At 39.4% G+C, this 26048-nt stretch overlaps 2 protein-coding genes across 3 annotated transcripts in view; one reads left to right on the forward strand and one right to left on the reverse strand.

Annotated features, from left to right (window-relative positions):
- The window catches only part of tppp (tubulin polymerization promoting protein), a 41349-nt gene extending 32439 nt beyond the window's left edge, over nt 1-8910 (forward strand). Inside the window, exons 3-4 of one of the 2 annotated variants that reach the window (XM_073024165.1) lie at nt 227-380; nt 4656-5028. In XM_073024165.1, coding sequence (XP_072880266.1) covers nt 227-380; nt 4656-4874 — 373 coding nt within the window. In that variant the 3' untranslated portion in view covers nt 4875-5028. The other variant, XM_073024166.1, reaches the window with a different exon arrangement.
- A 5573-nt stretch (nt 8911-14483) lies between these two features.
- Nucleotides 14484-26048, reverse strand: part of cep72 (centrosomal protein 72) — a 171502-nt gene continuing 159937 nt past the window's right edge. Inside the window, exons 14-16 of the mRNA XM_073024631.1 lie at nt 22205-22325; nt 18930-19041; nt 14484-14673 (exon numbers count right to left, since the gene is read on the reverse strand). Coding sequence (XP_072880732.1) covers nt 14484-14673; nt 18930-19041; nt 22205-22325 — 423 coding nt within the window. The remainder of the gene's footprint in view (nt 14674-18929; nt 19042-22204; nt 22326-26048) is intronic.

Genomic DNA, 26048 nt, shown 5'->3' on the forward strand with positions numbered 1-26048 from the left:
TGCCCTTCCCTGTGTAGCAATGGAGACAAGAGTTTGAAATTACTAGTTAACTATAAAGACCTTGGGGATGTCCCAGAGGTTGAAACAAATTCCAGATATGCAGGAATGTTAAAGACTGGGCAATGGGAGATTGTATGGCACCACTGAAGTTTTGAAAATGGCAGGAACTGCATTTTATTTTAATTGTTCGAAATGTCGTTTTTATATCTGAAGCTCTGTGTTTCAGGCCAAAATCTTTTAGAACCATCAACTTTGATCAGTTTAAAGATGCGCTTCAAGAACTTGCGCAGAAGAGATTTAAAGGAAAGAATGAGGAGGAAGCAATCCAAGAGATTCACAAGTTGATTGAAGGAAACTCCCCTCTAATATCAGGGGTTACGGTATGTTAAAAGTTTGTTTTCTCAGAACTGTACTGCACGATTCTTTGCAACAATTGACATGCCAAACAAGAGAAAATCTGCAGATGCTGGAAATCAAAGCAATCCACACAAAATGCTGGGTTCCTCCGGCATTTTGTGTGTAATTGACATCCTAAAGTGATTAACCAGCTATTATGTAAGGGATTGGCTACACTTTCCTTGTACAAGGAGTGTAGCAGCAATTGCTGTCCCACTGAAATCTATTTTTAAATTGTGGATCATGGATTTCACAATGTTTATTTTAGTGGAATCTGATATAAAGACTCTCTCGCAGTTTTGACAGGATGTGATGATGAGAGCAGCAATATAAAATTTTTACAAAAAAAGTTGGTCTCTTTTTTTTAAAAAGAACTTTTACTGTTATTCCTTTTTTGGTGTGGCCATCACTGGTAAGGCCGGCCGGTGTACATTTCTGATGCTGACTTATTTTGTAGAGATGGTAGTGGGCTTTGCTAAGTTAATTAATTGTTAGTTCACTTCAAAAGGGAATGAGTATCAACCAGATTTAAAGGTTCATTTTATTGTCAAAGTATGCATGCAAAATACAACTCTGATGTTCGTCTTCTCCAGCTAGCCATGAAATTCAGAAAAACCATGGGGTTGTTGAAAGAAAATAAATCAATTTCCCCCCCCAGCACAAAAAAGAAAAAGAAACAAAACTTGCAAACCCCAAACCCCCCACCCCTTTCCTCACAAAAAACTAGCAGATTGCCTGCATGGAAAACAGCAGGTGGAACATCAAAAACCCCAAACATCCAACCCCCTCCTTCGCAAGGAAAAAACACAGCGACAATAACATCAAATCCCCCAATCCCCCTCCTCGCAGAAAAAAAACAGCGACAATAACATCAAACCCCTAACACCCCTCCCTCACAAAAAAATAATGACACTAATGTCAAATCCCCCAACCCCCCCTCCTCGCAGGAAAAAAAGTGACAATAACGTCAAACCCCCAATCTCTTTCATACAAAAGCTAAGATTGCCCACACAGAACAACACCAACAAGAACATCAGACCCCCAGGTACCCAACTCCTGCCTCTCAGAAAAAGCAAAACATCAACCACCTGCCAGTCGGCAGCAAGAAAGAAAACAGCTGAACTGAAGGAGACCAATATAAAGTAGACTCCAATAAACCCACAAATCTCAGAATATCAAAACATCATTTGGGAGAGCAACTGCACAAACTTGGTCCTTCCGTGAAGAGTGACTGCCGGGTCCTCACGCCGCCGACCCGGTTGTGGACTGCCATCGCCCCCATGGCCTCCGTTGAGAGCTGCTGACCTCCTCTGCATTTGCCCTGATGCCTCAGTCCTCCTGAATGCTTTGAAATGGAGTCGATCGTGGCCCCGCGCCCCGTCTCTGGTCTTCTTCACAAGTCAGCTTGTGTTCTCGGTCCACTCCGGACACGGCAGAGCACTAGATCATTCGATTGAATTCCAAACTGAAGAGATTGGCAATCTAGAAGATGTCGTCTGAGGAATTGTTGTTTGCTGACACCATCTTGACTGGAAGAATCCAGGTAGAGTCAAATGTAAATCAGACTAAGGCTGGCAGGGCTTTTGGAGAGAACCTGCTGGATCTTTATGACATTCCTCTCAGTTAATTGCACTACTACTTCATGGTAAAATTTGAACTGTTTTTATTTTGATTATTGGTCCATACTCATCGTTAACATTACCATTACATTATTGCTTGGGTCTGAAATCTAGGGGTGACGGTACTGAGGAAGAGCTGTACTGTCAGAGGCTTGTCTTTCAGAGAATGTGTTAATCCGGGATCTACCTGCTCAAACAGACCCAACCTGCCCTCAGAACTCCCTGAAGACTCGTGCTGCTTGTGGCACCTTGGTTCACGCATAATGACAGTGATGGCATTTAAAATTAATGAATTTGCTCTGAAGCATTTTGGGACATCCAAAGGTGCTATATAAATACAAGTCATTGATTGTGCTATTTGCTGAAAGCTCGTAACAATTGGATTACAGAAATTATCTTGGCATTAATTATTTTAACAAAATATCTAATTTGCTCATCAAACTTGCAGGTGTACAATGCATGTGTTCATGTTGCTGTTCGAAGTACAAGGCATGTTACTAGATTTACTCACAAGAGTTGCATGAGATCAACATGGCTCTTTTTTTGTCTCAAATAAATGTTCATCAGGATTGAGAGGTTATTAGACAAGTCCCAGCCCCTCAGTGTATAGTGGCAGGTGGGGCCTCAGCTGTGGCCCTCCCTTCAATTCCAAAGGCAGGAGCTGCACGAAGTTTCGGTATACCTCGGCCTGTGGTCCTGGACCCTGGAATGTGTCAGTCTGCAGCAACTCCTTGCACCAGAGAGCACCATCTTCATCCGGTTGGCGTATGTCTGCCCCTGTGTCTCTTGTAACATGGAGTGCTGTTACGCAGCTGCTGGTGTTTGGGGAAGAAGGAGACACCGTAACCATCCTCCAGGAGATGGCTTTCAGAATGACCGTCATTGCACTTGGCCCATAGCCTTCGGTGCCAGAGGATGGGCTTCAGCACCCACTCAGACGGCGTGCTCCCTCTGGATCAGGGGTTCCTAACCTCCTTATACCATGGGCCAGTACCATTAAGCAACGGGTCTGTGGACCCAGGATGGAACCCCTGGTCTGGATAGAAAAACTGCTTTCTGAAATATCCTTTTAATCTCCTAATCCTTAGATTAAATCTATGCCCTCAGATTAAAGCCACCTCTTTGAAGGGGAAGTGTCTCACTACCTAAACTCTATACCCCTGGTTATTTAGTATACCTTCATCAGTAACCCATTGTCTCCCCCCACCCCCCAGTCTTCCCTGTTTCAAGAAGAATAGGCCTAGCATAACCAAACCCTCCTCAAGACTGAAACACAGGCAGCCTCCCAGAAAATCTCCCTCAGGATCTCGTGCAGTGCAGTCACCTCCTCCATGCAGTCTGGTGGCAAGAACAGCATGCCCAGCTCCAGCTGTGGCCGAAATAATGTTTTATACTCCTGTACTATACCTGTTCTTACAGTCTTTGCCCAGCTATTGAAGACAAATATTCTTTATAGCTGTTAATCACCTTATTTATCTGTGGGCTGGCTTCAAAGACCCTTGGCCACATAACACTGAATTCCCTCTGTTCCACACCCAGACAATATTAATTTGAGCTCAGCAAACATGAACAATGCATAATGAATACAAATGAGGTGCCAATGGAGCATTGAATTATTTGCAAAAAATAAGCTGAAAAACAATTGACTTGCATTTTATAGACCAGTGGGGGTGGGGGAGGGGGTAGGAAAGAACTGCTGGACATTCTCGGAGGGTCAAACAGCATCTGTGGAGAGAAATAATAGTCAAGACCCATCATCTGTACATTTTATTTTTTGCTTCTGATTCCAGCATTGCTGGTTGCTTGTGTCTTGCATTTTAAAACTGGTGATATTTAGAAATACACAGTTGTCTGTATTAGAGCACAGTTTGTGCATAGCAGGCTCTCACAAGTAGCTGTAACATAGATGGAAAAATACTTAATGTTTCTTTAATGAGTCAGTTGCCACATGATGAAGTTGTCTGCTCTTCAAGATAATGTCAAAGAATACTCAATGGATTCTTTATTAGGTACACCTGTCAATAGACAATAGACAATAGGTGCAGAAGTAGACCATTCGGCCCTTCGAGCCTGCACCGCCGTTCTGAGGTCATGGCTGTCTATCTGCATGCAGACATGGTCAAGAAGTTGAGTTGTTCAGAGCACACATCAGAATGGGGAAGAAATGTGACCTCAGTGCCTTTGATCATGAGATGATTGTTGGTACCAGACAGGATGGTTTGATTATCTTTGAAACTGCTGATCTCCTGGGATTTTCTCTGGCATTTACAGAGACTGCTGTGAAATGCAAAAAAAAATCCAGTGAGTGGCAGTGTTGTTGGCGATTAACGCTTTGTTAATGAGAGGGGCTGGGGAGAATGGCCACATTGATTCAAGCTGACAGGAAGGCAACAGTAACTCAAATAACGTGTGACACGTGGTTATTACAACAGTGGTGTGCAGAAGTGCATCTCCAAATGCACTAAACATCAGACTTTGAAGTGGATGGACTACAGTTGCAGAAGACTGCACTGGGTTCCACCGGTGTACCTAATAAAGTGGCCATTGAGTGTATTTCTCATCGTCTGAGAAGGAAGACCACTTTCCAGTCCTGATGAAGGGTCTTGGCCTGAAATGTCCACTGTTTATTTCCCTCCATAGATGTTGCCTGACTTGTTGCAGTGTTTATTACTGCAGGAAGACAAACAGAAAAGTGCAGAAGGAGCTGTGGGTCGCGTGGAGGCAGGAGGTGGTTGCTGTTTCAGGTGGAGATCCTGCTTCTGTAGCAGTTTGCTTGTGCTGCTGCTTCATTTTAAACCTCATGAAAATCTGTCAACTTTGACCATGCAGCATTTCCTCAGCACTGCATGGAGGGGCTGACCTAGTTTTTATGCTCCTTCTGTAATTGGACCTGAATGCATAATCTTTGGACTCTGAGATGAAAGCATGTTTCCAAATGAGTCAAGGTTGAAGCCCCAATACACACCTGCCATATCAAAAGTTCTGTTCTATGGTAATGTTTTTTTTTGGTCTCCCTGCAGAAAACTGTACTGTCTCCCACACTGACTCGACTCACTGACACATCAAAATTTACCGGGTCTCACAAGGAAAGGTTTGATCAGAGCGGGAGAGGCCGTGGAAGAGCAGGCAGAGAATACCTGGTTAATGATACTGGCTACGTAGTGGGATACAAACATGCAGGAACATATGACCAGAAAGTAAAAGGAACAAAGAACAATTAACTTTTTTTTCCTCTTAACTAAAGGCAGCATTTCCACTGCGATTTGATTTTTTTAAATTCCCAAGATGATCAAAGAAGTACGAACCGGATCGTTGCTCATTTCAACTTGTTGGCTAGGAACACCTTGTTTCAGACAGTTTGTAAAATGGAGCAAGTCATTTCTACCTGCAGCTTAAAGATAGGAAGCACCTCCTCTCATCACCTATGCTGGATACTTCTTAAAAATTATCATCCTTTTTCAATGAACCTCACTAAACAACCATGAAAGGCATGGAAATCCTAATAAGATGTCCAGTGGTCTAATGGATGCCTTCAGATAATAGTGTCACAAGGAATTAGACCACCTCCTCCTAAAGAATTCTCGCTTTTGCTTTAGGTGGTGCAAAAGATTCCATGTTGAAGACTGGAACTTGTGCATTTGCTCACAGAAGTTGGTGGGACACTGCAAAGTACTTTGTGTTACTAAGTGCCTGTTGAAAAGTGCTACAGAAACAACAGAATGTAGTAGCCTTTTGTGATTTTTTTTTAAACTTTGGAAAAATGGGGACATTGAAAAGTAATAACGTGTTGGTCTCCATGTAGCTAGTGCAGATTTGTCCTCTTTAACTGCAGTACAAGAATAATTTCAGGATGGGAAAGGAAATGTCACCACAGTCTTTGAAAAGTTATTGCTGAAGGGAAACTGCAGAGATCATGAAGGGATTATTGTTGAGAACTCATCTGCAGTCATCGCATATCAACTCATGGTTCTCCAAATTTAATGATTGTGTGCCTCATTGATGCAAAAGACATGGAATTCTTTCATTAAGGTGCCACAAGATAAACACTTAAACCCCCATTAAACATTCAATAGTACTTACTTTGACAGAACTTCCTTTGTTTGCCATGACCAAGACTGGCATCAGTGCTATAAGAAGTGCAGTTGAGATGCATAGTGCCCAGAGAAAAGAAATGAAGAACTTTGTAGTGGGTAATGATTACTATGATGAAGTGTTGGATGAGAATGGGCAATATGAAGATAAAGATTAGTCTAGAATTGAGTGAAAATAATGAAGGATTACAGATGATTCAATAACACCCTTAATATACACATTCAGTAGATTATAATACTTTTCTGTTTTGAAATGGGATGAGATTTTCACTAGTTTTATTGATTCTCAGTCAAATGTTTGAGACAAACAGTTGGCAACTGATGATGATGGATTTTTTGCATGTCAAAATATTTAAACCAATGGAACTTTTGCCAAAGATAGATGATCATGTTTCCAAACAACTAATGATCTGCTTTGCAATAGACTTGCAAGTTACATACAATAAGCATATTGTTCCTTTTGCCCTTGACTAACTTAGGTCTTTAGATGTTGTCAAGAACAAGGTATTGTTATATTGGACTTGGTTCTAATTCTGCTTGTATGAATCCATTGACCCAAGATTCTCTCAAAAGGAGTAGAATCATTGTTTATATATTGGCATGAGCCTCTGACCTTAATTGAGGAATTGCAAATAGGTATCTGGTCACCTTTTATATTCCTGGCATCCTAAAACATAATTTCATTCCACTACATTCAGTTCTTGAGCTGATAACTGTTACGTTCTACCTTGGATTTCTCAGTAAATTACACTGTTTTGCATGCTGCTTAAGATTGATTCAGCACTCTATAGAATAGTCCTGCTGTTGCTGAAGAATTGAAACTTTCAGCTGTGCCCCTGATGAGTATTTTATTTCTGATACTTCTGCCGTGTACAAATTCACCCTAGCTGGTAAGTGAGGTGTCAAGAACAATGTGCATAAATTAATGGACATGAAAATCACAAGTAAGGTTATATGTTAAGGAAACAAGGTAGTAATTACATAACCTAAGATGGGTAAAGTGAACAGCAAATTGCTGCTTTGCTTTGTGACCTGCTCATGAGACAAATAGGGCAAACTGCGTTCTTTAGCAGCTGGAACGGATATCATCAGTACACAAGGTTCACAGGAGCCAGATGCACATTCCGTTCCAATGTTATGGGGACAACTCTCAGCTTTTCTTGACAGTTTAATATGCCAAATAATGTACTGCTTCATTTTACAATCACCCAATTTTTAAAAAAAATGAAATGCAATGTTTTTACTCAAATGTTAGATATTTTCTTCTCATCTTATTTCCATCTAGGCTGTTGTTTTCTCCATTTTTGTCCAGCATCCTGTTTTACTTGGAATCACATCTTCATAGGAGAAGACCAGCCAGTGTATTTCATAAGTGTTACTTTATTTGCCTCATGGTGCATTGACTAGTAGATTCTTGTTAATAATGGGTTGGATTTGTCCTACTGTGACAAGGAGCATCAATTGATTAATATTACTGCAATTGTCTTATGGTACTCAGAAAATTCAGTATGCAGAATGAGCTGTAGCAGAAATGAGTAGCTCCAGATTTGTTTTTTTTTCTTACTATAAAAGGCTTTCCATGTTGTACAGCAGTGATAGTTCACGTAGAAAAGATATACCTCAAATGATCCAAATTTGCTGATATAGAGACCTGTTGAACACCATTACTGCATCAAAATATCCAAACTGTGATAAAGTATAATTCCTTATTGTTCTGGTAAGATGGGCTTGCCATTAATTGCACCCCAAAACACAGTGGGCAGGAATATGCTTATTGTGGTTCAATCATTGTGTTTACCCCAATCCCCATTGCCAGACTAACTTCCCATGGCACAAGGAAAGACTCACTGCCGCAGCTGGTCTGCGGGCAATTGCCACGCCTTGGGTGGTGGGTCCTGATGGCTTTCGGACAACCTATTTCTTTTCAACTCTTTCCAAATATAAATGATAGAGGCATTTATTGAAGTTCACAGATTTAAATAATTAAAGAATACATTTATTTAAATACACGTTTTAATCAATTAAGTTAACCCATTAAGTTAATTAAAAGCAATTTAAAAAAAAAAAATCACATCCTATTTACGTAGATACTTCTGAGTTCCATCTGTAGAGGTGGTGCTGCATCCAGAATCAGAATGGGAGCTGAAATGTGCCGGCTCCAGGGCACTACTGTGGCAGTCAGAATGCACTAGTGTCCTTTTTGGGACAGCCGGATGGTAAGGAACATGATCCAGGCCAATAATACTTTTCCCCAACATCAAAATGTATGTAAATACAGAAAGTCCCGTGTGGTTTATTAGAGGGTACAATCCCTACTTCACAGATACAGCTGATAAATACCAGCTAAGGTAAGTAGGGCATTGAGCTAAGACTGCTGCTTTTCTGAATTTGGGATAAATTCTGCAATTGACCTAATTTGCACTGCAGAGACACTGATTTAAGTTCCTGCTTCAGTACAATTCCATGTTCTGAAATTACTTTTTGCTGATAGAAAATGTCATTACAAGCCTTTTATTGGATGAAATGGCTCAAAATATTGGTCCTAATCTTCCCAAGGCCTAGCATTTTTAATGAACATTATCTCTGTTGTTCAATAAACTATAAGTGAACAGATGCATTGTTTTAAGGCCACAACGGTTTGAAGCAAGCTGTGCATATTTTAAATAGTTCTTTGCATAACTTTCCATTCTTCTTTCTGCTTTGCTTTCTCCATCTGTATCATCAGAAACAGCCAGACATTGTCACTAAGAGCATTTGAAACTTTGTAAGCATAATTATGGAATTAAATTTCATTTATAAAACTATTAGGATGCTGTGTAATTTGTTTTCATAACTCCTGATAAAGAATGACCTATCAAAAGCTGGTAATTTTTATCTGTCTGTACAGTTAAATGTAATCTTTCTGGTATTGCTATAATATGTCTAAAACACTTGGATTTTAATCTAACTTCTTGTGATAGAGGCTCCAGTGTGTTATTCTACAGAACTGGTAGCTTGTTTCAATTTGTAATCTTAAAACAATTTAAGATGCCAGTTATATACTGCTGAATCCATTAGTTCTGAGGGCATTTATACTTTATGCTCCCTGAAAGTTGGTGGTGTTTCTATTTTTAGAGACTCCAGTTATAATCACTGACGTTTCTTTGCAAAAAAAAAGAGGTCTACAATTAAGGTTTAAAATGTAAGCAGAGGATATTAATACTGGCTGTATTTATTACATTTGCTGCAACATTCTCTTGTGGCTGGGTGCTCTGAGTCTGGGAAGCCTGCCGACTGACCCTCTGCATGAGGCCCCATTCAAAGTATGGATAAGCTGGCTGCTGAGAGAATGGTCTGTGGAGCATTCTTATCTATTTAAAATGTCTTTAACTTCTGTGTGTTTATATGTGCACATGTACTTTTCAAGTTTGAGAGTTGAAAGTACATTTCTTAACAAAGTGACACAACCTTGAGATTCTTCTAACCCACAGCCATGAAACAAAGAACTCATTTTTAAAAACGACTATCGAACACCCAGTGTGCAGAACTGGAACTCCCTGGATTGATTATTTGTGAAAGAGATTCACAAATATTGAATAGTAATGGCAGCTTTGACAGCTGATGAGTGTGTGATGCAACTTCAGTAACTATCAAAGCCATTCTGTGCATGTAGTCCATTATTAGGGTTCAGACTGTACATAGATTCCACACTCAAGGGGGGGGGGGGGGCGGGTGTGTCCGTGTCCTGGAGGATGACTACGGCTGTCAAAGTCCGGGTCAATTGAGTTCCTGCCCCATCGAGCCAAAATGGTGCTGATAACATGCAGTACTAGCTTTTACCAAATAGTGTATTGGAGAGAGGGGCAAAAGAAGAAGAGAGGCAGGAAAGTAAGGCAGAAGGGGAGAGAAGGGGAAATCAGGCTTATAATTGTGGGAAATGATTCAATGCAGAATTCTGGTTGAAGTATAGAACAGACTATTGTAATATGTTGTTAACAAATACCCTTCCTCCATTGAACTTTCATTTCCACAAGCTTCTAATGAGCAGTTTTAGAAATTACAACTTATTTTCTTCAGAGAGATTTGATTCCAAACTTTCAATGCCAACAAGGTCAAATTAAGATGAATTAAAAACTCAAAAAAGTAAATACTGTGTCAAAAGTATATTTAATTTAGATTAATTAATCAAGATGTATTAGTTGTATCAAATTTACAAAATAAATATATCTACAAGTATAAATGTTTACATTTTTCTGCTTTTATGAAATGTTAACAATCTAATAAACAGTTCAAAAACATACCCCATACATTTGTAAACATTCAAATTGAATCACAAAAATTTTATGTGTTCATGGTACAATATTCAGAAGCCAGTGCTATGTAACCTATAGCAATCTTCAGTGCAGGAGCCTGAACTGTATTATTAACATAAAAATAACTACATTGCTTTCCAAGATACTGCTTATCTATGGAGAGTAAGTGACAGGTAGAAAGAGAATGGAAAATGGAAGCAAGAGGAGACCTCCTAATGGAAATCTTTAGAAATTAAAGACAGCAGAAAATAGGAAAGCAGGATTTTTGTTACTGAACCAAAAGATTGTGAAAATTGATATTATAAAAGTAATCTTTGAGGAGAAAAAGAGTAAAATATTAAATGCCAAAAGTAATTGAATGTGAATAAATTAGATGGAATGGCAAAACATATTACAAGTAGTAAGTTCTATAATTGGAGTGGGGAAGAAAACTGCTGGAGGAAGTCAGTGGGTCGTGCCACAACTGTGGAGCCAGAGGGATACATAGATGATATTTCAGGCCGGGGTCCTGCATCAGGATCTCTACCACCTGCCTTGAATGCCTATGAGCTATTGCAGTATTAGATTTGTACTGATGTCATGAGGCTATGAAGTTAGAATCTGGGGTCGAAACAGTTAATGTGCAAACTATGGTTCAGCAGATTAAAATTCTAAGTTATAAAGGTTAAGTTTTAAATAATTATTTTGGCAAATTCCATGAAAGTGGAATCTACTTCTGTTGATTCTCTACGCAAAAATCCATGCAATCTCCAAAACAATGGAAAAACAAATATCACATACCCTTCACTCCAGAATAAACTTTACACTAATACTACATTACTAGTTTTGACAAATCAGCCAAAAGAAGAAGTTATTTTATTGTAAAGGAAGAAATCACTTTATATAAAAAAAACTACTTTAAATTAATTTTGGTTAGGTTGCTGGGGGAAGGTCAAATACACAGGCACTTCATAGTTTAATTGCATCTGGACATAATTAAGGATGTCGTTTTCAAGCAAACAAGCAGACTCATTTAGCATCTTATCTGTAGGCCAGATCAGGATGTTTAGTAGGTTGGAAAAACAGCTCCTTGATGTTGCTCCTACAAAGTCCACAGCAACTAGTTTACTACCTCATACAGAAATATCACTTACACATATAACTAACCAAAATATTCCTTTATCCTTGGTTCAAAGAGACTAACCGTTCATTTGCATTTCCAAATGACTTGTGTCCATTTAAAATGTCATTGGATAGTTTGGTGCTGGGATCATGTGAATCATTTATTTCTCACTATAACAAACTTGCTATTGGTTTGAAAAAGCATGATGTCTTTTCAAAATTGTGTTATTTGTTGGAACATAACAGAAAAAACAGGGCATCTGTAATAAAGAATAGGAAAGACTTTTATTTCCTACTCTTGATTTGGTTATGCTGTCCATTAAACAACATGAGGTATTGTATCTAGACCTTCATAGTTTATTGACGGCCACATACAAACTGCAGAGTTGACATATCACCTATTTGATGAACAACTTAATATAGTTCAGTATGTTATCTATATTTAAAGGAACCATTCCTCCACCTATAAAGAACAAAACAACTGTGTCTTCTGGATTTTTTGTTTCAATATTTTTCCCTATCCTCTAACGTGCTTCTTCATACCTACTGCTTACTATCCCAATATTTTGTGTGGCTTACTGACAACATTTTGAGAACTCTCCAAAATAAAACTACTTTTTAAATGCAAATTGCTGTTGTTGATAGAAGTGGGGTGGATATATGGGATTTGAACTCATCCTTGTCTAGGGAATTCTTTTGATATTTCAAATGTATTAGCTGAATATGAAATGCAAAATAGTTTAGAGATTTTGGCAAAGAAAAGAGTAAGTGTCTATCTTTCCGTTACTAGAAACTTGGAATTTGAAAATTTAAGGGTATTGTAGCAATATTTCAATAACATCAGTTACATTCAAGGGAACTGAGGAATTAGAATTTTTAGGTTATTGGAGTATTGCTTTACGTAAACAATATTCTTTTTCCACTCTATCCTGCAGTCATGTATAGGATAGGTAAAGGTGGTGTGTTAAATTTTAACCAGTTTCATTGAGTTAGCAAAATGTTAGGAATGCATTGAGGGTCTAGAGGAAGGTTAAGATGTTAGCTAAGAAGCCCTATCATAAACTACATGAGAGAGCAGGGTAGCGATTGTTGAGCAATTTACATGCAGTAACTGGATAGGGAAGGAATGAGAGAGAGAGAGTTATTTATTTTTCATTTACAAATCACCAGTGTTGAGTTTCCATTTTCTGTAGCAGAGGCTAAGTGTAGAGACTGAGCCATCAACTGAGGATGGCACACAGAGTAAGGACGGAAAGAGGAAAGCAACAACTTAGTGACATAACAAGTAATTTTACACTTCCTTCTCCCCTTCATCCTATGTGAATTATTATTTCTTATCCATATTGCTGAATAATTGTAGGAGACAGACTGAAGTTCTTATGTTGCTGAGAATATAGGAAGAAACTTAAAATCAATCTCTGTCAATCATCCTCCAAACCAACTTGCATGAATACTAACATATTCACTGTTATTTAAAAAATAGAGCAGAAACATTTTTATCTTGCACTTCAAGACATAAATGGGTTTACTGCACATTTTAAAATTTAAAAAAAAATTATTTTAAATTGACAGAGGAATTTCAAACAATTGTTATAAATTACTAATGAAAAGTGCTTGGTGTACACAGTATTAATGTATTAATGTAGCCAAAGCTGTACTGGTAATTCAAATTATTCAGGTACCAGTACAACATGAAAGTAAAAGTCTAAGAGCGTATGAAAGGAAAGTCCCTTTCCCTGAAACCATTTTGAAACAAATCTTCCCTGCCCTCTGCAGCAACTTTCTTGAAGCGTGGTTCCCAGAAACAAACACAATACTTCAGTTGTGACCAGAACATTGCTAAAAAAAATTCATCAGAACTTGCTCATTTGCTTTGCCTCTAATTTATTAAGTGCAAAACTGCATACTTAAAATACCTGCCTTGCCATTTGTAACAAACAGTCTCTGTTCTTGTACTGCTTTTAGAATTGCTGAGGTTTATATTCTTTCAAGAAGTAATGCTTTAAGTTACTTGGAATTAAGCTGCATCTGCCACAAATTTACCAAATCGACCAGATAGCCTATGTCTCCCTGAAGCTGATCACAGTTTGGAAACTGTACCCTGAGCACCATATACAAGAGGTCCAGGTTCAAAGTCCTGGTGAACTCCACACTTCCTTCCACTTGAAACACAAACAATCTTTCAATATTTCTTGTTACCTAGCCCATTTTCTATCCATGCTGTGACAAACCCCTGTGATTCCATACATGATCTTCACTCTTAAAGACAAACCTGATTTATAGCACCTTTCAATTGCTTTCCAGAAGACACATAGTATATCAGTCACATTTTCATAGATGGCCCTGCATTTAAAGAAAGAGCTCACATACTTATACACAAATTAATGCCTACTTTCTCCAATCAATCCACATTTGTGTAAATAATTTATTCTTCCTAGATTATCATTTATCCAGACCATGAAAGTTGAGCTGAATAGTATGTAACTACTGTATTTATCTCTACACCATTTTGTTTGAATAAGTGTATAACATTTGCAATTTTCCAGTCTCCAGGCACTATCTCTGGGTCTGTATGTTGCATCCTATTTTTGAGACTAGGAGATTTATCCATTTAAAGTGTAACTCACTTTTATTTTAGTACTTCTCTTTATTAATTTCTAACCCATCCAGAATCTCAGATACATGTTCCTTTGCTGTCACTATTACAGACTGGTGACATACCTACCTAGTCCTTTGGACATGGTGCACTTGGAGCAAAGAGTGATAAAGTATAAATCTCCATAATCTTGCTGATGAAGTTAAGCTGGTTAAACTTCTATCTTTGGTACATGTACTTTAAACACTGTTAACACATATCCGGCTGTGAGCAATTGAAATCTGTATTGATGTAAGGGGTAAAACATTTGGTAAACAAAGTGATGTCATACAGGCTCCTTGTAGTTTGTTTTCTCTGGACCACTTCACAGAAATGTTACGGGCTTCCTTCAGCGCCTCCGATTTTCCATGCCTCTGCCTGAGCATGTGTAGCCAGTCTTAGTCGTATTGTGGGTTGACTTCTCTACAAATTTTTTGAGCTGAATGTAACTCCAGTGCAATTGGTCCACTTCTGCCTTGTGTCGGGCTCGCATTTCACTTAACTCTCTCAGTAAGTGTTCGTTTGTGCATACCAGGGCTCTGGAAAAGACAGCAATTAATCTCAACAATGCTGATGTTACAGAACTCTTGGTAGCTTGCAACTTTACAACAGCTATCCACAATTTTGTTGTCAAGGAAAGATCAGATCTAGGATATCAGGTACAGTACATTTAAATGTGACTACATTAAATTACAGTCTCAGTCATATTTCAAACTAAATAAAATAGCTGCACAAGATCAAAGCAAGAGATTGTAGAACAGTTCACATTTACAACGTGATAGTGTGAAAATATTATGCCAGGTTGCTTGGAGACAGTTAAATTAATCCTGTTGAACCTACATTAATGCAATCCTGATATCAGCAAATTCCCATGCAAATTATTTCCCAGCCCCTAACTTGTAACATCAGAATCAGGTTTAGTATGATCGGCATAGGTCGAGAAATTTGATAACTTTGCGGCAGCAGTACAATGTAATACATGATAAATATCGGGGAAAAAATACTGAATTACAGTAAGTATATTAAATAGTTTAATTAAAGTAAGTAGTGCAAGAACAGAAATTAAAAAAAAGTAGTGAGGTAGTGTTCATGGGTTCAATGTCCACTTAGAAACCGGATGGCAGAGGGAAAGCTGTTCCTGAATCACGTCAGGCTTCTGTACCTCCTTCCTGATGGTAACAATGAGAAGAGGGCATGTCCTGGGTGGTGGGGGTCCTTAATGATGTTTTGGATACTAGAGGCTAGTACCTATGATGCAGCTGACTAATTTTAAGACTTTCTGCAGCTTGCTTCAATCCTGTTCAGTAGCCCCCCCCCCCCCCCCCCAACAGACAGTGATGCAGCCTATCAAAGTTTTGGAGTGTTTTAGGTAACAAATCTCAAACTCCTAATGAAATATATATAGGGGAACATAGATAAAAAGTAATGATGCAGACATTCTTGTGTAGAGTGAGTAGAGTTTAAAAAAACCCGCAAGGTTAAAAAGATTCTGATGGAAGTTGTATACAGGCATCCAAACTAGCTAGGATGTGGGGTATAAATTACCATGGGACATAGAAACACATTTAAAAATGGGCAATGTTACAATGGCAATGGGGAATTTCAATATGCAGGTAGATTGGGAAAATCATGTTCATGCTGGATCCCAAGAGACCGAATTTGTAGAATGCCTATAAGATAGCATTTTACAGCAGCTTGTTTGTCATCGAGCCAATGAGAGAAAAGGCAATTTTGGATTGGGTGTTGTATAATCAACTAGATTTGATTAGGGAGCTTAAGGTAAATGAACCCTTAAGAGAGAGTGACCATAATATGATAAAGTTCACCTTGCAGTTTGAGAAAGAAGATAGTCAGATGTGTCAGTTTTACATTGGAGGAAAAGGATTTACAACAGAGGCATGAGAGAGGAGCTGACCAAAGTTGATTGGAGAGGGTCATTAGTAAGGATGATTGTAAAACAGCAGCGGTTAGTTTCTGGGAAAAATTTAGAAGGCGGATAATTGTTTTTCTTTGCTCAAATGAATGCATAAGAATTAAAACAAATGTGAAAGTAAAATGTTAGAATTGTTTTTAGAAAATTACCACAGAATTCTGGGCCTTTGTCAACTTTTCCTAATATCCTAGCTTAAAGGTATTCCTCACAAAATGTTTAACACTGTGAGGCATTAAATTCTTCACATTTTGTCACTGTCAACATCAGAAAAATTTAACTTTCCAATCTATATTCATATGTCTGTCCAAATGCCTCTTAAATGTCAGTATTGTGTCTGTTCCTCCACCACCCTTGGCAGCATATTCTACTTTCTAATTTTTAAAAAACATAATTGCCCGAGCATCTCCTTTAAACCCTGCCCCCACCTTAAACTTGTACCAGTTATAAAGGACATTGGCAGATTATCTTCCCTATCCTTATAGATGATGCACTCTAATCCAGGAGACAACATCCCATTAGTTTCGTGTGCTCCCTCTCTAATGCCTCCACATCCATCCTGCAGTGTAGTGACCAGAATCACATACAGTATTGCCAAATATGGCCAAACCACAGGTACAACATAACTTGCCAACTTTTATAAGCGTCACCATGACAGATGAAGGTAAGCTTGTTGAATACCTTCATTACCACCTTATCTACTTTTGTTGAAACTTTAGAGAGCAATGGGCTTGCTCCAAGATGCCTCTCCTTAGCATCCTGCCATTTAGTATATCCTTTTGCATTTGACCTTCCAAAATTCAACATCTCACAGTTGTCTGAATTAAACTCCATCTCCTATTTTTCCCATCAAGATTTCCAGCTGATTTATATTCTGCTTCACTATCTATATCCCTACCAAACTTTACCTTTGTCTGCAACCTTGCTAAACATAACATGATCACTGATCATTTATGTATACTGTTCACTTTACGTATTAATGATCTGGATCAAGAAACTGATGACATTGTCACCAAGTTCACAGACAATACCAAGCTAGGGAGAGGAACATGTAGTGTTGCAGAGGCAGGGAGTCTGTAGGAGGACTTGGACAAATTGAGAGAATGGACAAAGAAGTGGCAGATTAAATACAGCATAGCAAATAGTGAGGTAGGAAGATTAAAGATGTAGACTAAATGGAGAGAGAATTCAGAATTTAGTGGTGCAAAGGATCTTGGGAGTCCTAGTTCAGGATTTCCTTAAGTTCAACTTGCAGGTAGTAATTAAGTCAGTAGTAAAGGAGGTAAAAACAATGTTAGAAAGACAGGTTCTGGAAATCCACAGCAACACACTACATACTGGAGGATCTCAGGAAGCATCTATGGAGGGAAATAAACATGCAATGCTTCAGGCTGAGACCCTTCATGAGAGCACTAAAACACAAAAGCAAGGTTGTAGTGCCGAGACTTTATAAGAGATAAATTAGATGGCATTTGGAAAACTGGGCCCTGTATCTGAGGATGGTTGTGCTGGCTCTGAAGAGGGTGCTGAGGAGGTTGACAAGAATGATCCCAGGAAAGAAAGGCTTTAGTGTGAGGAGCAATTGATGCCACTGGCCTGTACTTCATGTTGCTGAAAAGGATGGGGGAAGATCCCATTGAAATCTACTGGATATTGAAAGGCCTGGTGAGAGTGGACAAAGTCAGTAGTTTTCATTAGGATCAAAGAATACAGCCTCAGAATAGAGCAACATCCCTTTGAAACTAAAAGGGATTTTCTTCAGGTAGAGGGTGGTGAATCTGCGGAATTCATTGCTACAGAGGGCTGCGGTAGCTAAGTCATTGGGTCTAGTTAAGGCAGAGATTAATATGTTTTTGATTGGTAAGGCTGCTAAGCGTTATGGGGGAAGAGAGTAGAATGGAGTTCAGAAAAGTAAATCAGCCATGATTGAATGGTGGAACAAGTTGATGGGCTGAAAGGACTAGTTCTGCTCCTACATGTTATAGAAACACAGAAAACCTACGGCACAATACAGGCCCTTCGGCCCACAAAGCTGTGCCCAACATGTCCCTACTCTAGACTTCCCCATAGCCCTCTATTTTTCTAAGCTCCATGTACCTATCCAAAAGTCTCTTAAAAGACCCTATCGTATCCGCCTCCACCACCGTTGCCGGCAGCCCATTCCACGCACTCACCACTCTCTGAGTAAAAAACTAACCCCTGACATCTCCTCTGTACCTACTCCCCAGCACCTTAAACCTGTGTCCTCTTATGGCAACCATTTCAGCCCTGGGGAAAAAGCCTCTGACTATCCACACGATCAATGCCTCTCATCATCTTATACACCTCTATCAGGTCACCTCTCATGCTCCGTCGCTCCAAGGAGAAAAGGCCGATTTCACTCAACCTGTTTTCATAAGGTCTACATATATTACAAACAGCATTGATCCTTATGGGACACCATTGGTCACAGAGTAGTGGCCCTCTACCACTTCCCTTCTTTGACCAAGCTGATTCTTTTTACAAAGTTGCTATTCTTTTCACAGACTGCATCATCTACAGCCTACAGCAGATTGATCAAGGCATAAATGGGGACGAAAAATAGGACCAACATTACACTGAAAATCCAAGGACACTCCCAGAGTGGGCCTGTAATAGCAATGCACTTTCAAGGAGAAGTCAACCGGAAAAGAATTTCCCATGGGCGTTTGACGGGAAACCTGTCTATTCCAGCAGCACGTAATTGTGTCAGTCACTTGTGGTAAAATTCAATCAGAGTAATGTGAGAATTACTTGCTCACAGTTATTTGACAGGTTTGTAAATACTCGTGGTTTAAGCACTCCTCAAAGTTGTATCCTTCCCTCTCCCACTTAATTGCCGGTTACCTGTGGCTTTCTTGGAGCTTTTCAGTCAGTTCCTGAATCTTGATGTAACTTTGGGCCTGGTGCTTCAGACTGTCAATCTCGCAACACAGCTGCTTATTATGTTTCTGCAGGTCTAAATATACAAACATAAAAATGAAGCTCAGAAAAGTGATACAAGCTTATATCACAAGAGAAGTGTAGTTTTAGCAATGGTGTTAATCAAATCTACATTTTCTTAATTGAACAGTGGTCACTAATGCTGTGGAGTGAACAGAAGTAGTAGCTTTGTGCATAGCAAGGTGTCAGGTATAGACATGAGAGAAATGACTGCTCTAGCAACATTGGCTGAAAGGCAGATGTTGATTTGGAACAGTAGAAATGCCCTCCTCTTACAAATATTCCAGGGCATTCAGCCTTTGAACAAAAAGGAAAAGGATGGTGGAGCACCATTTATAAGGGACTTCAGTGGAGGTGAGAAACAATCTTGAAAAAAGAGTAGACCTTTGAAGGAAAACAACAATAAATTTGTGTCAAGCTAAGAAACAGCAATGGGTGCCACGGTAGCATAGTGGTTAGCGTACCTCTAATACAGCATCTGCTCTAAGATCAGGATTTAATTTCTGCCGCTGTCTGTATGGAGTTTATACATTCTCCCTATGACCATGTGGGTTTCCTCCGAGTGCTGCAGTTTCCTACCACATTCCAAAAATGTACAGGTTAGGGTTAGTAAGTTGTGGGCATGTTATGTTGGTGCTGGAAGAGTGGTGATGCTTGTGGGCTGCCCAGCACAATTCTCGCTGATTTGATTTGATACAAACGAAAAAAAATTCTGTATATTTCAATGTATGTATGACAAATAAAGCATGGCTTCTCTTTATCTTTGTCCAAAAAATGTTGGTAGGAGTTATTTGTAGAACACAAAATGCTAACTATAATATTGACTATGGTGTAAATCAGGAAATCATATGTGTATATGTGTGTGGGGACATAGACTTAATAAATCAAATTTATTGTAATAAGGTAGAAGATTAATTCATAAAGTTTTGAAGATGTTTTTCTAGATCAATATGTTGAAGAGCCAGCAGGGGAAACTCCGATCTTGTTTTCTGCAATGGAAAAGGATTAACTGGTAAACTTGACAAACTGTCTTTAGAGGAAACAGTGACCATTATGTGAAAGAATTTTCTCAAGGATCTGATGACTTGTGTCCCAGAGGTTTGAAAAAAAAAGGCTATTTTAGAAATGATGAATGCTATTGTATCACCCACTGAGGTTCTGTACATTTTAGAATTCTTCCTGTGGATGGAAGGGTAATAAGTATGACTCCACTATTCTCAAAATGAAAACAAAAACAGAGACTTACTGACCTGTTAGCACAAAATCAGTAGGAGGACAAATGTTGGGGTCAACAACAAATAATGTAATTACAGAATACACTGAAAACAGTAGGAATGAACAGAGTCTTATTGACCAATGCACAACTAATCTTGGGAGTTCTTTGACGATGCGACTAGCAGAACAGGTATAGAGGAACAATTGGATGTGATAAATTTAGATTTCTGAAAATCTTTCTATGAGGTAGCAAATAGGAAATTAACAAGGATAGAGCACACAGAATGAGGAATAATGAATTAAAATGGATTTTAAAATTTTCTGAAATTGGACTAAAGATGGAATTCTACTTGGGTAGGCAAACTGACCAAGTGGATCAATGCAAGAGCCTCAGATAATCACACACTATAGCAGTAAATTGGATGAAGGGATAAAATGTCATAACCCCAAGTTTGCTGATGAAACAAAAACTAGTTGACATTTTGGGTATGAGGGAGGATGTGAAGAACCATTGCAAGGATATTAACAAACTTGAGGCAAGATATGAATGATGTGTTTACTGACCAGATTATAGTATTGTCAGGTGGTCAACAAATAGAGTCCAAAATTGACTAAAGGAATAAACAAAACTAAAAGATCAAAAGAAAGAAAGCATAGGCAGGCTTGCTTGTTCACACCAGACTATTGTTCAATTGTATAAAAAGTGACCCAAACACACACAAATTCAATCAGTGCATGCACTTCAAGCCTGCAAGGACTAGTAATCCAAGACCAGGTCAGAGCTGTAAACTCAAAGTAACTGGGGCCTATAATAAAGTCAGTTAGTTTCACATGATTCTGGGATCATGATTACTTAAAAGCAAAATTATTTGGGGAATTTGTTTGCATGTTTCTTATGTTAAACAGTGCATTGGAAGTTTTGTGTACTAATAGGACAAACAGTTTAATACCACAACGAATAGTCACCTCAAAATCCTAACTCAAGGACAGGACAATGAATTTCCTGTTTAAAGTCACATCCAGCAGATGGCACCACTAAAGTTGTGCTTTTGGATCTGTGAACGTCATAAAGTGGGTCCAATACTTTTTGATTTAGAACCAATGGTGTAATCAATTGAATTGAGGTAAGCCGAAAGGTGTCTTGGTGAGAAAGCAAAATAATTACAAATGGCTTTGCTTATTCTCCAAATCCTAAAATACAACTCAGAACAAATGGTACACTAGTTTCAACAAGCATGTTGATGAATTAACTACACTCAGTGCCCAGTTTATTGGGTACCTCCTGTATCTAATAAAGTTTGTCACTGAGTGTCTGTTTGAGGTCTTCCGCTGCTGCAGTCCATCCACTTCAAGGCTCAATGTGTAGCACATTCAGAGATGATGTTCTCCACACCACTGTTATAATCCGCTGTTATTTGAGTTACTGCTGCCTTCCTGTCAGATTGAACCAGTCTCACCATACTTCTCTGTCCTCATTAACAAGACATTTTCATCCACCGAACTGTCACTCACTGAATGTTTTTCTTTTGCTTTTTGCACCAAACTCTACAGACTATTGCACTTGAAAATCCCAGATCAGCTATATGTGAGATACTCAAACCACCCCATCTGGCACCAACAGTCAATACATGGTCAAAGTCACTTAGATCATATTTATTCCCCATTCAGATGTTTAATCTGAACAACTGAACCCTTGACCATGTCTGCATGCTTTCATGCATTGAGTTGCTGCCTTATGATTGGCTGATAGGATAATTGCATTAACAAGAGGTGTACCTAATAAGTGGCCACTGACTGTATGTTGGAAGAATTCATTTTCTAACCTCCTATCATGCAAGATATAGGTTTAGCCATTCCACAGTTTGCAAACTGGTTAGTTTTAAATCATAAAACAAAGTTTTTTCTTTAAAATACATATTCATACATACTGCTCACACAATAAAAGTTCATTCATAACATCACACCTTCAACTTGTTGGCTTGTAGAACTGGAAATATCTTGTGATTTTTGTTCTAATTTTATCAGACAATTCTGTAGTTGATTTTTCTCCTCCATGGTCTGAGTTAAATGATTCTTCATGACTTTCTATTAAAATACAATGACAGTTAAGCAGGATTAATGGAAGTATTGAAGTTATATCAAAGAGGAAAAGGACAACAAATATTTAATTTAATGACATCCTAATTGATTTGCAAGTCATTATTTGCTGATAAATTGCAATGGGTAAAACACAAAAAACAGCAATCATGATTTTCTTGGGGCTGGCAAGAAAGTGAAAAATCCAACTATAAAACAATTCAAACTATTTGTCAACATAAAACCATTGTATGCATATATATGTGTAATGCCCTGGTTAAGATTTTTACTGCTATGTTGTAGGTACTTCATCTTAGCAGTTCTGTAGGAACGGACCATTCTGTTTTTAGCATGTTTGGGTATGAGCTAAAGATGAGGAACTAGGTTGTTCAGCTTAGGAATGTTGTGTCAGCCGATCAGGATGGTAGAATTGGGAGAAGATTTTAGAGAATGTTGAGCGGACAGGTTTTTGTGACGGTCTCTGGTGTGGGTCGAGGCCTTTTTGGCGGGAGCCAGGAGGGAAGATGGCTGAGGATGCCATCCCTGTGGCACAGATGAGTGACTTCAAGGAGGAAGGACCAATACTCACATGGGAGGAACCCATTTGTTTGAGGTGGAATTAAAGCAAAATTCGGAAGGTGGAGCGTGCTTTCATGCAGACTGTGGGTCCAGCCCACGAGTTAAGCTAACTTCAAAATGAGCACCAACTTATGTGCACATATGGACTGGGTTAATGGGCCCTTTTTTTCCCCCTACTAACTTCGATAAAGCTGATATCAGTAAATATATCTCCTTATAATTGTATGCAGTGTACGATCTGTTATTTCTTGCCAATGGGTAAATTGCATGGGGGGCAGTATTTACACAGTATTCACACAGATCGGAGTTTGATTGGTCAAGACATCTCAACTTCCTGGTTTTGGTGGGACGCAAGTCATACCGACTCCAGATGTAAGGAGTTTGAGAAAGGTGGTTTTCTCAAGGCTGAGTCTAGTGGCTGTTAGCAAGGGGCTAATGAGCCACAGTTCTAGAGACACCTAGTAAAAAGGGGTTTCATATGTTTTAGCCTAGCTCTATGTGTTTCTACCACTATTGAGATCATTTCCACTTTTCATTCTATTTTTTGGGTTTATGATTCAATCTTTTATGTTCAAAACAATAGTGAATTTTGTTATACTTGGCAATAATAAACTCATTGCTTTTCCATACATACCTAAGTAACCATACACCTAAACAATCAGCCTTCCTTTTTTTGCAAAAAGGCATTTACCCCAAGGAAGATTGTTCTCAGTGTTAAACTGATTCTTAGTTACACTGTAACTAGCCACACTTTCACAGCATCTTTCATGTAACAAAACTTCACACTGTTTACTCTGCATAAGGATCATTAATAAAAATTGATGAAGGATGAGATATTTGAAAACAGCCTTAAATAGGAAAGTTTTCAGGATTATCTTAAAGAAGGAGGAGGAAAGAAATAAAAAGACCTAAAGTTACTGAAGTGGAATTCTAGATAGTTGAAGGCAAAGCTGCCACAAGTGGGATGCGCAGGGAAGGGGGTTACAACTGGAGGAACGCAGAGGGTTATTGCATTGAAGGAAGATCAATTAGACACGTTATTTTCCCCCACCCTTGCACCCCGCCTCCACTGAGCCCAACCATTCTATATTGGTTTATGTGCTTCATTCTATGTGACTAATTTCCTGCTTGAACCCTATTTCTACTTATGTTATCACTCATAAGCATATGAATATCCTCTATAACTGAGCTTTTCACTCTGTCTGGGGAAGCTCAAACTATAGAAAATTACAACACAGGACAGGCCCTTCGGCCCACAATGTTTTGTGCTGACATTCTAACCTACTTTTGATCAAGCTAACCCTTCTTTCTTACATAATCCTCCATTTTTCTATCATCCATGTGTGGTCCATATCTGCCTCTACTACCACCCCTGGCCGGGCGTTCCACACACCCATCACTCTCTGGGATAGAGGTTATACCTTTGACATCTGGCAGCTGCACTCTACCTCGTAGGGTGGACAGCCATCACTGGTCCTCATCCATCTCCTAAATCTTTCTTGTCTCGTCTCCAATTGGGACACTGCTTCAGCTGGCAGGCTAAATGACATGAGGGGGCGATATTAACATGGCATCACTGGGTGAAGGACCTCATTGACAAAATCACTGGTCAGGACAGATGAGTTCACCAAAGAACTACAACGGCCACAGGTTCGAGACCAGGGTGAGCCACTGAGTTGGAGGACACTGGCTGTGGTCTGGCCTGGAGAGGGATAGGCACTGCCAGGCTTGACCAGCCCAAGACATACGACATGATGGACATAGTAAAAGGCCTCGTACCGGATTGGTTGCTGCCCGGGTCACCCAAGGACTACACTATCTGTTGCACTCCAGGGTGGAGGTGTTAAGTATGCTACTGGTGTAACCTCACCTCAGAAGATCCATGGGAAAGATTATATCTCATTAGCTACACAGAACATGAGACAACTTGCCCAAGCAGGGAAACAGCAGGAGCTCACATATGAGTTAGAGAGGTATACCTGGCACATCATGTGACTCTTTAGTCAAGTGGAAAAACATAGAGAACATCTTACTGAGGAATGCCATATACTATACTACAGAGGAGAATGAATGAATGATCTTTATTGTCATTATATATAGATACAATGAAACTCTGTTTGGCTTCCTCTCAGGTAATTAAATAAAGCAGTAGATAAAAACAAGACAGTAATAGAAAAACAGTATTAAATAGATACATAGCAGAAAATAAGTTACAGCAGCACCAGAATATCACAGTAATGCACAAAGTGCTGTTAGTGCAAGTATTTGAGTCCTTGTGTGTGCTCACAGTTTCAGTCATTGTTCTGTGGGAGTGGTGTGATGGAGGCCACAGCTCTGGGGTAAAAGTTGCTCCTCAGTCTATTTGTTCTGGCTTTTAGTGTCCTGAACCTTTTGCTGGATGGCAGTGGGTCAAACAGGGAGTGGCCGGGGTGTGTGGTGTCTCTGGTTATGCTGATTGCTTTCCTCCTGAGTCTGCTGGAATAGATGATGTCCAGTCCTGGGAGCTCCATCCTGACAATTCGCTGGGCCACCTTCACCACGCGATGCAGGTCTTGTTGCTCAGTGGCTGTGCAGCTGGAATACCACACTGTGGCGCTGTTGGTCAGGATGGTTTCAATTATGCTTCTGTAGAAGTTAAGCAACAGCTTTTGTGGGAGTTTGGCCTGTTTCAGCTTTCTGAGGAAGAAGAGTCTTTGTTGTGCCTTTTTTACAAGCAGCGAGGTGTTGGTGGTCCATGTCAGCTGTTCTGACAACATAACTCCAAGGAACTTTAGGTTTTCCACACTTTCCACTACCTCTCCATGTATATGGAGAGGGGTGTGTACTCTGTCCTTTGATCTCCTGAAGAGTTAAGGACTAGGCTGTTTCCTTATACCACTCTGTCAGATGATCCACTTCGAGCCTGTAGGCTGTTTCATCCTCGTCCGAGATCAGGCCAACCACTGTGGTATCGTCCGCAAATTTAATTATGGAATTGAAGGTGTAGATGGGGGTGCAGTCATGTGTGAAGAGTGTGTAGAGCATAGGGCTCAGCACACAGCCCTGTGGGGTGCCTGTTTTTAAGATGAGGGTGGTGGAGGTGTGCTTACCAACTCTGACTTGCTGTGGTCGGTCTGTGAGAAAGTCCATGACCCAAGAGCACAGGGAGGAACC

This window comes from Hemitrygon akajei, chromosome 20 (genome assembly GCF_048418815.1).
Source record: "Hemitrygon akajei chromosome 20, sHemAka1.3, whole genome shotgun sequence".
In the NCBI taxonomy this organism is placed as follows: Eukaryota; Metazoa; Chordata; class Chondrichthyes; order Myliobatiformes; family Dasyatidae; genus Hemitrygon; species Hemitrygon akajei.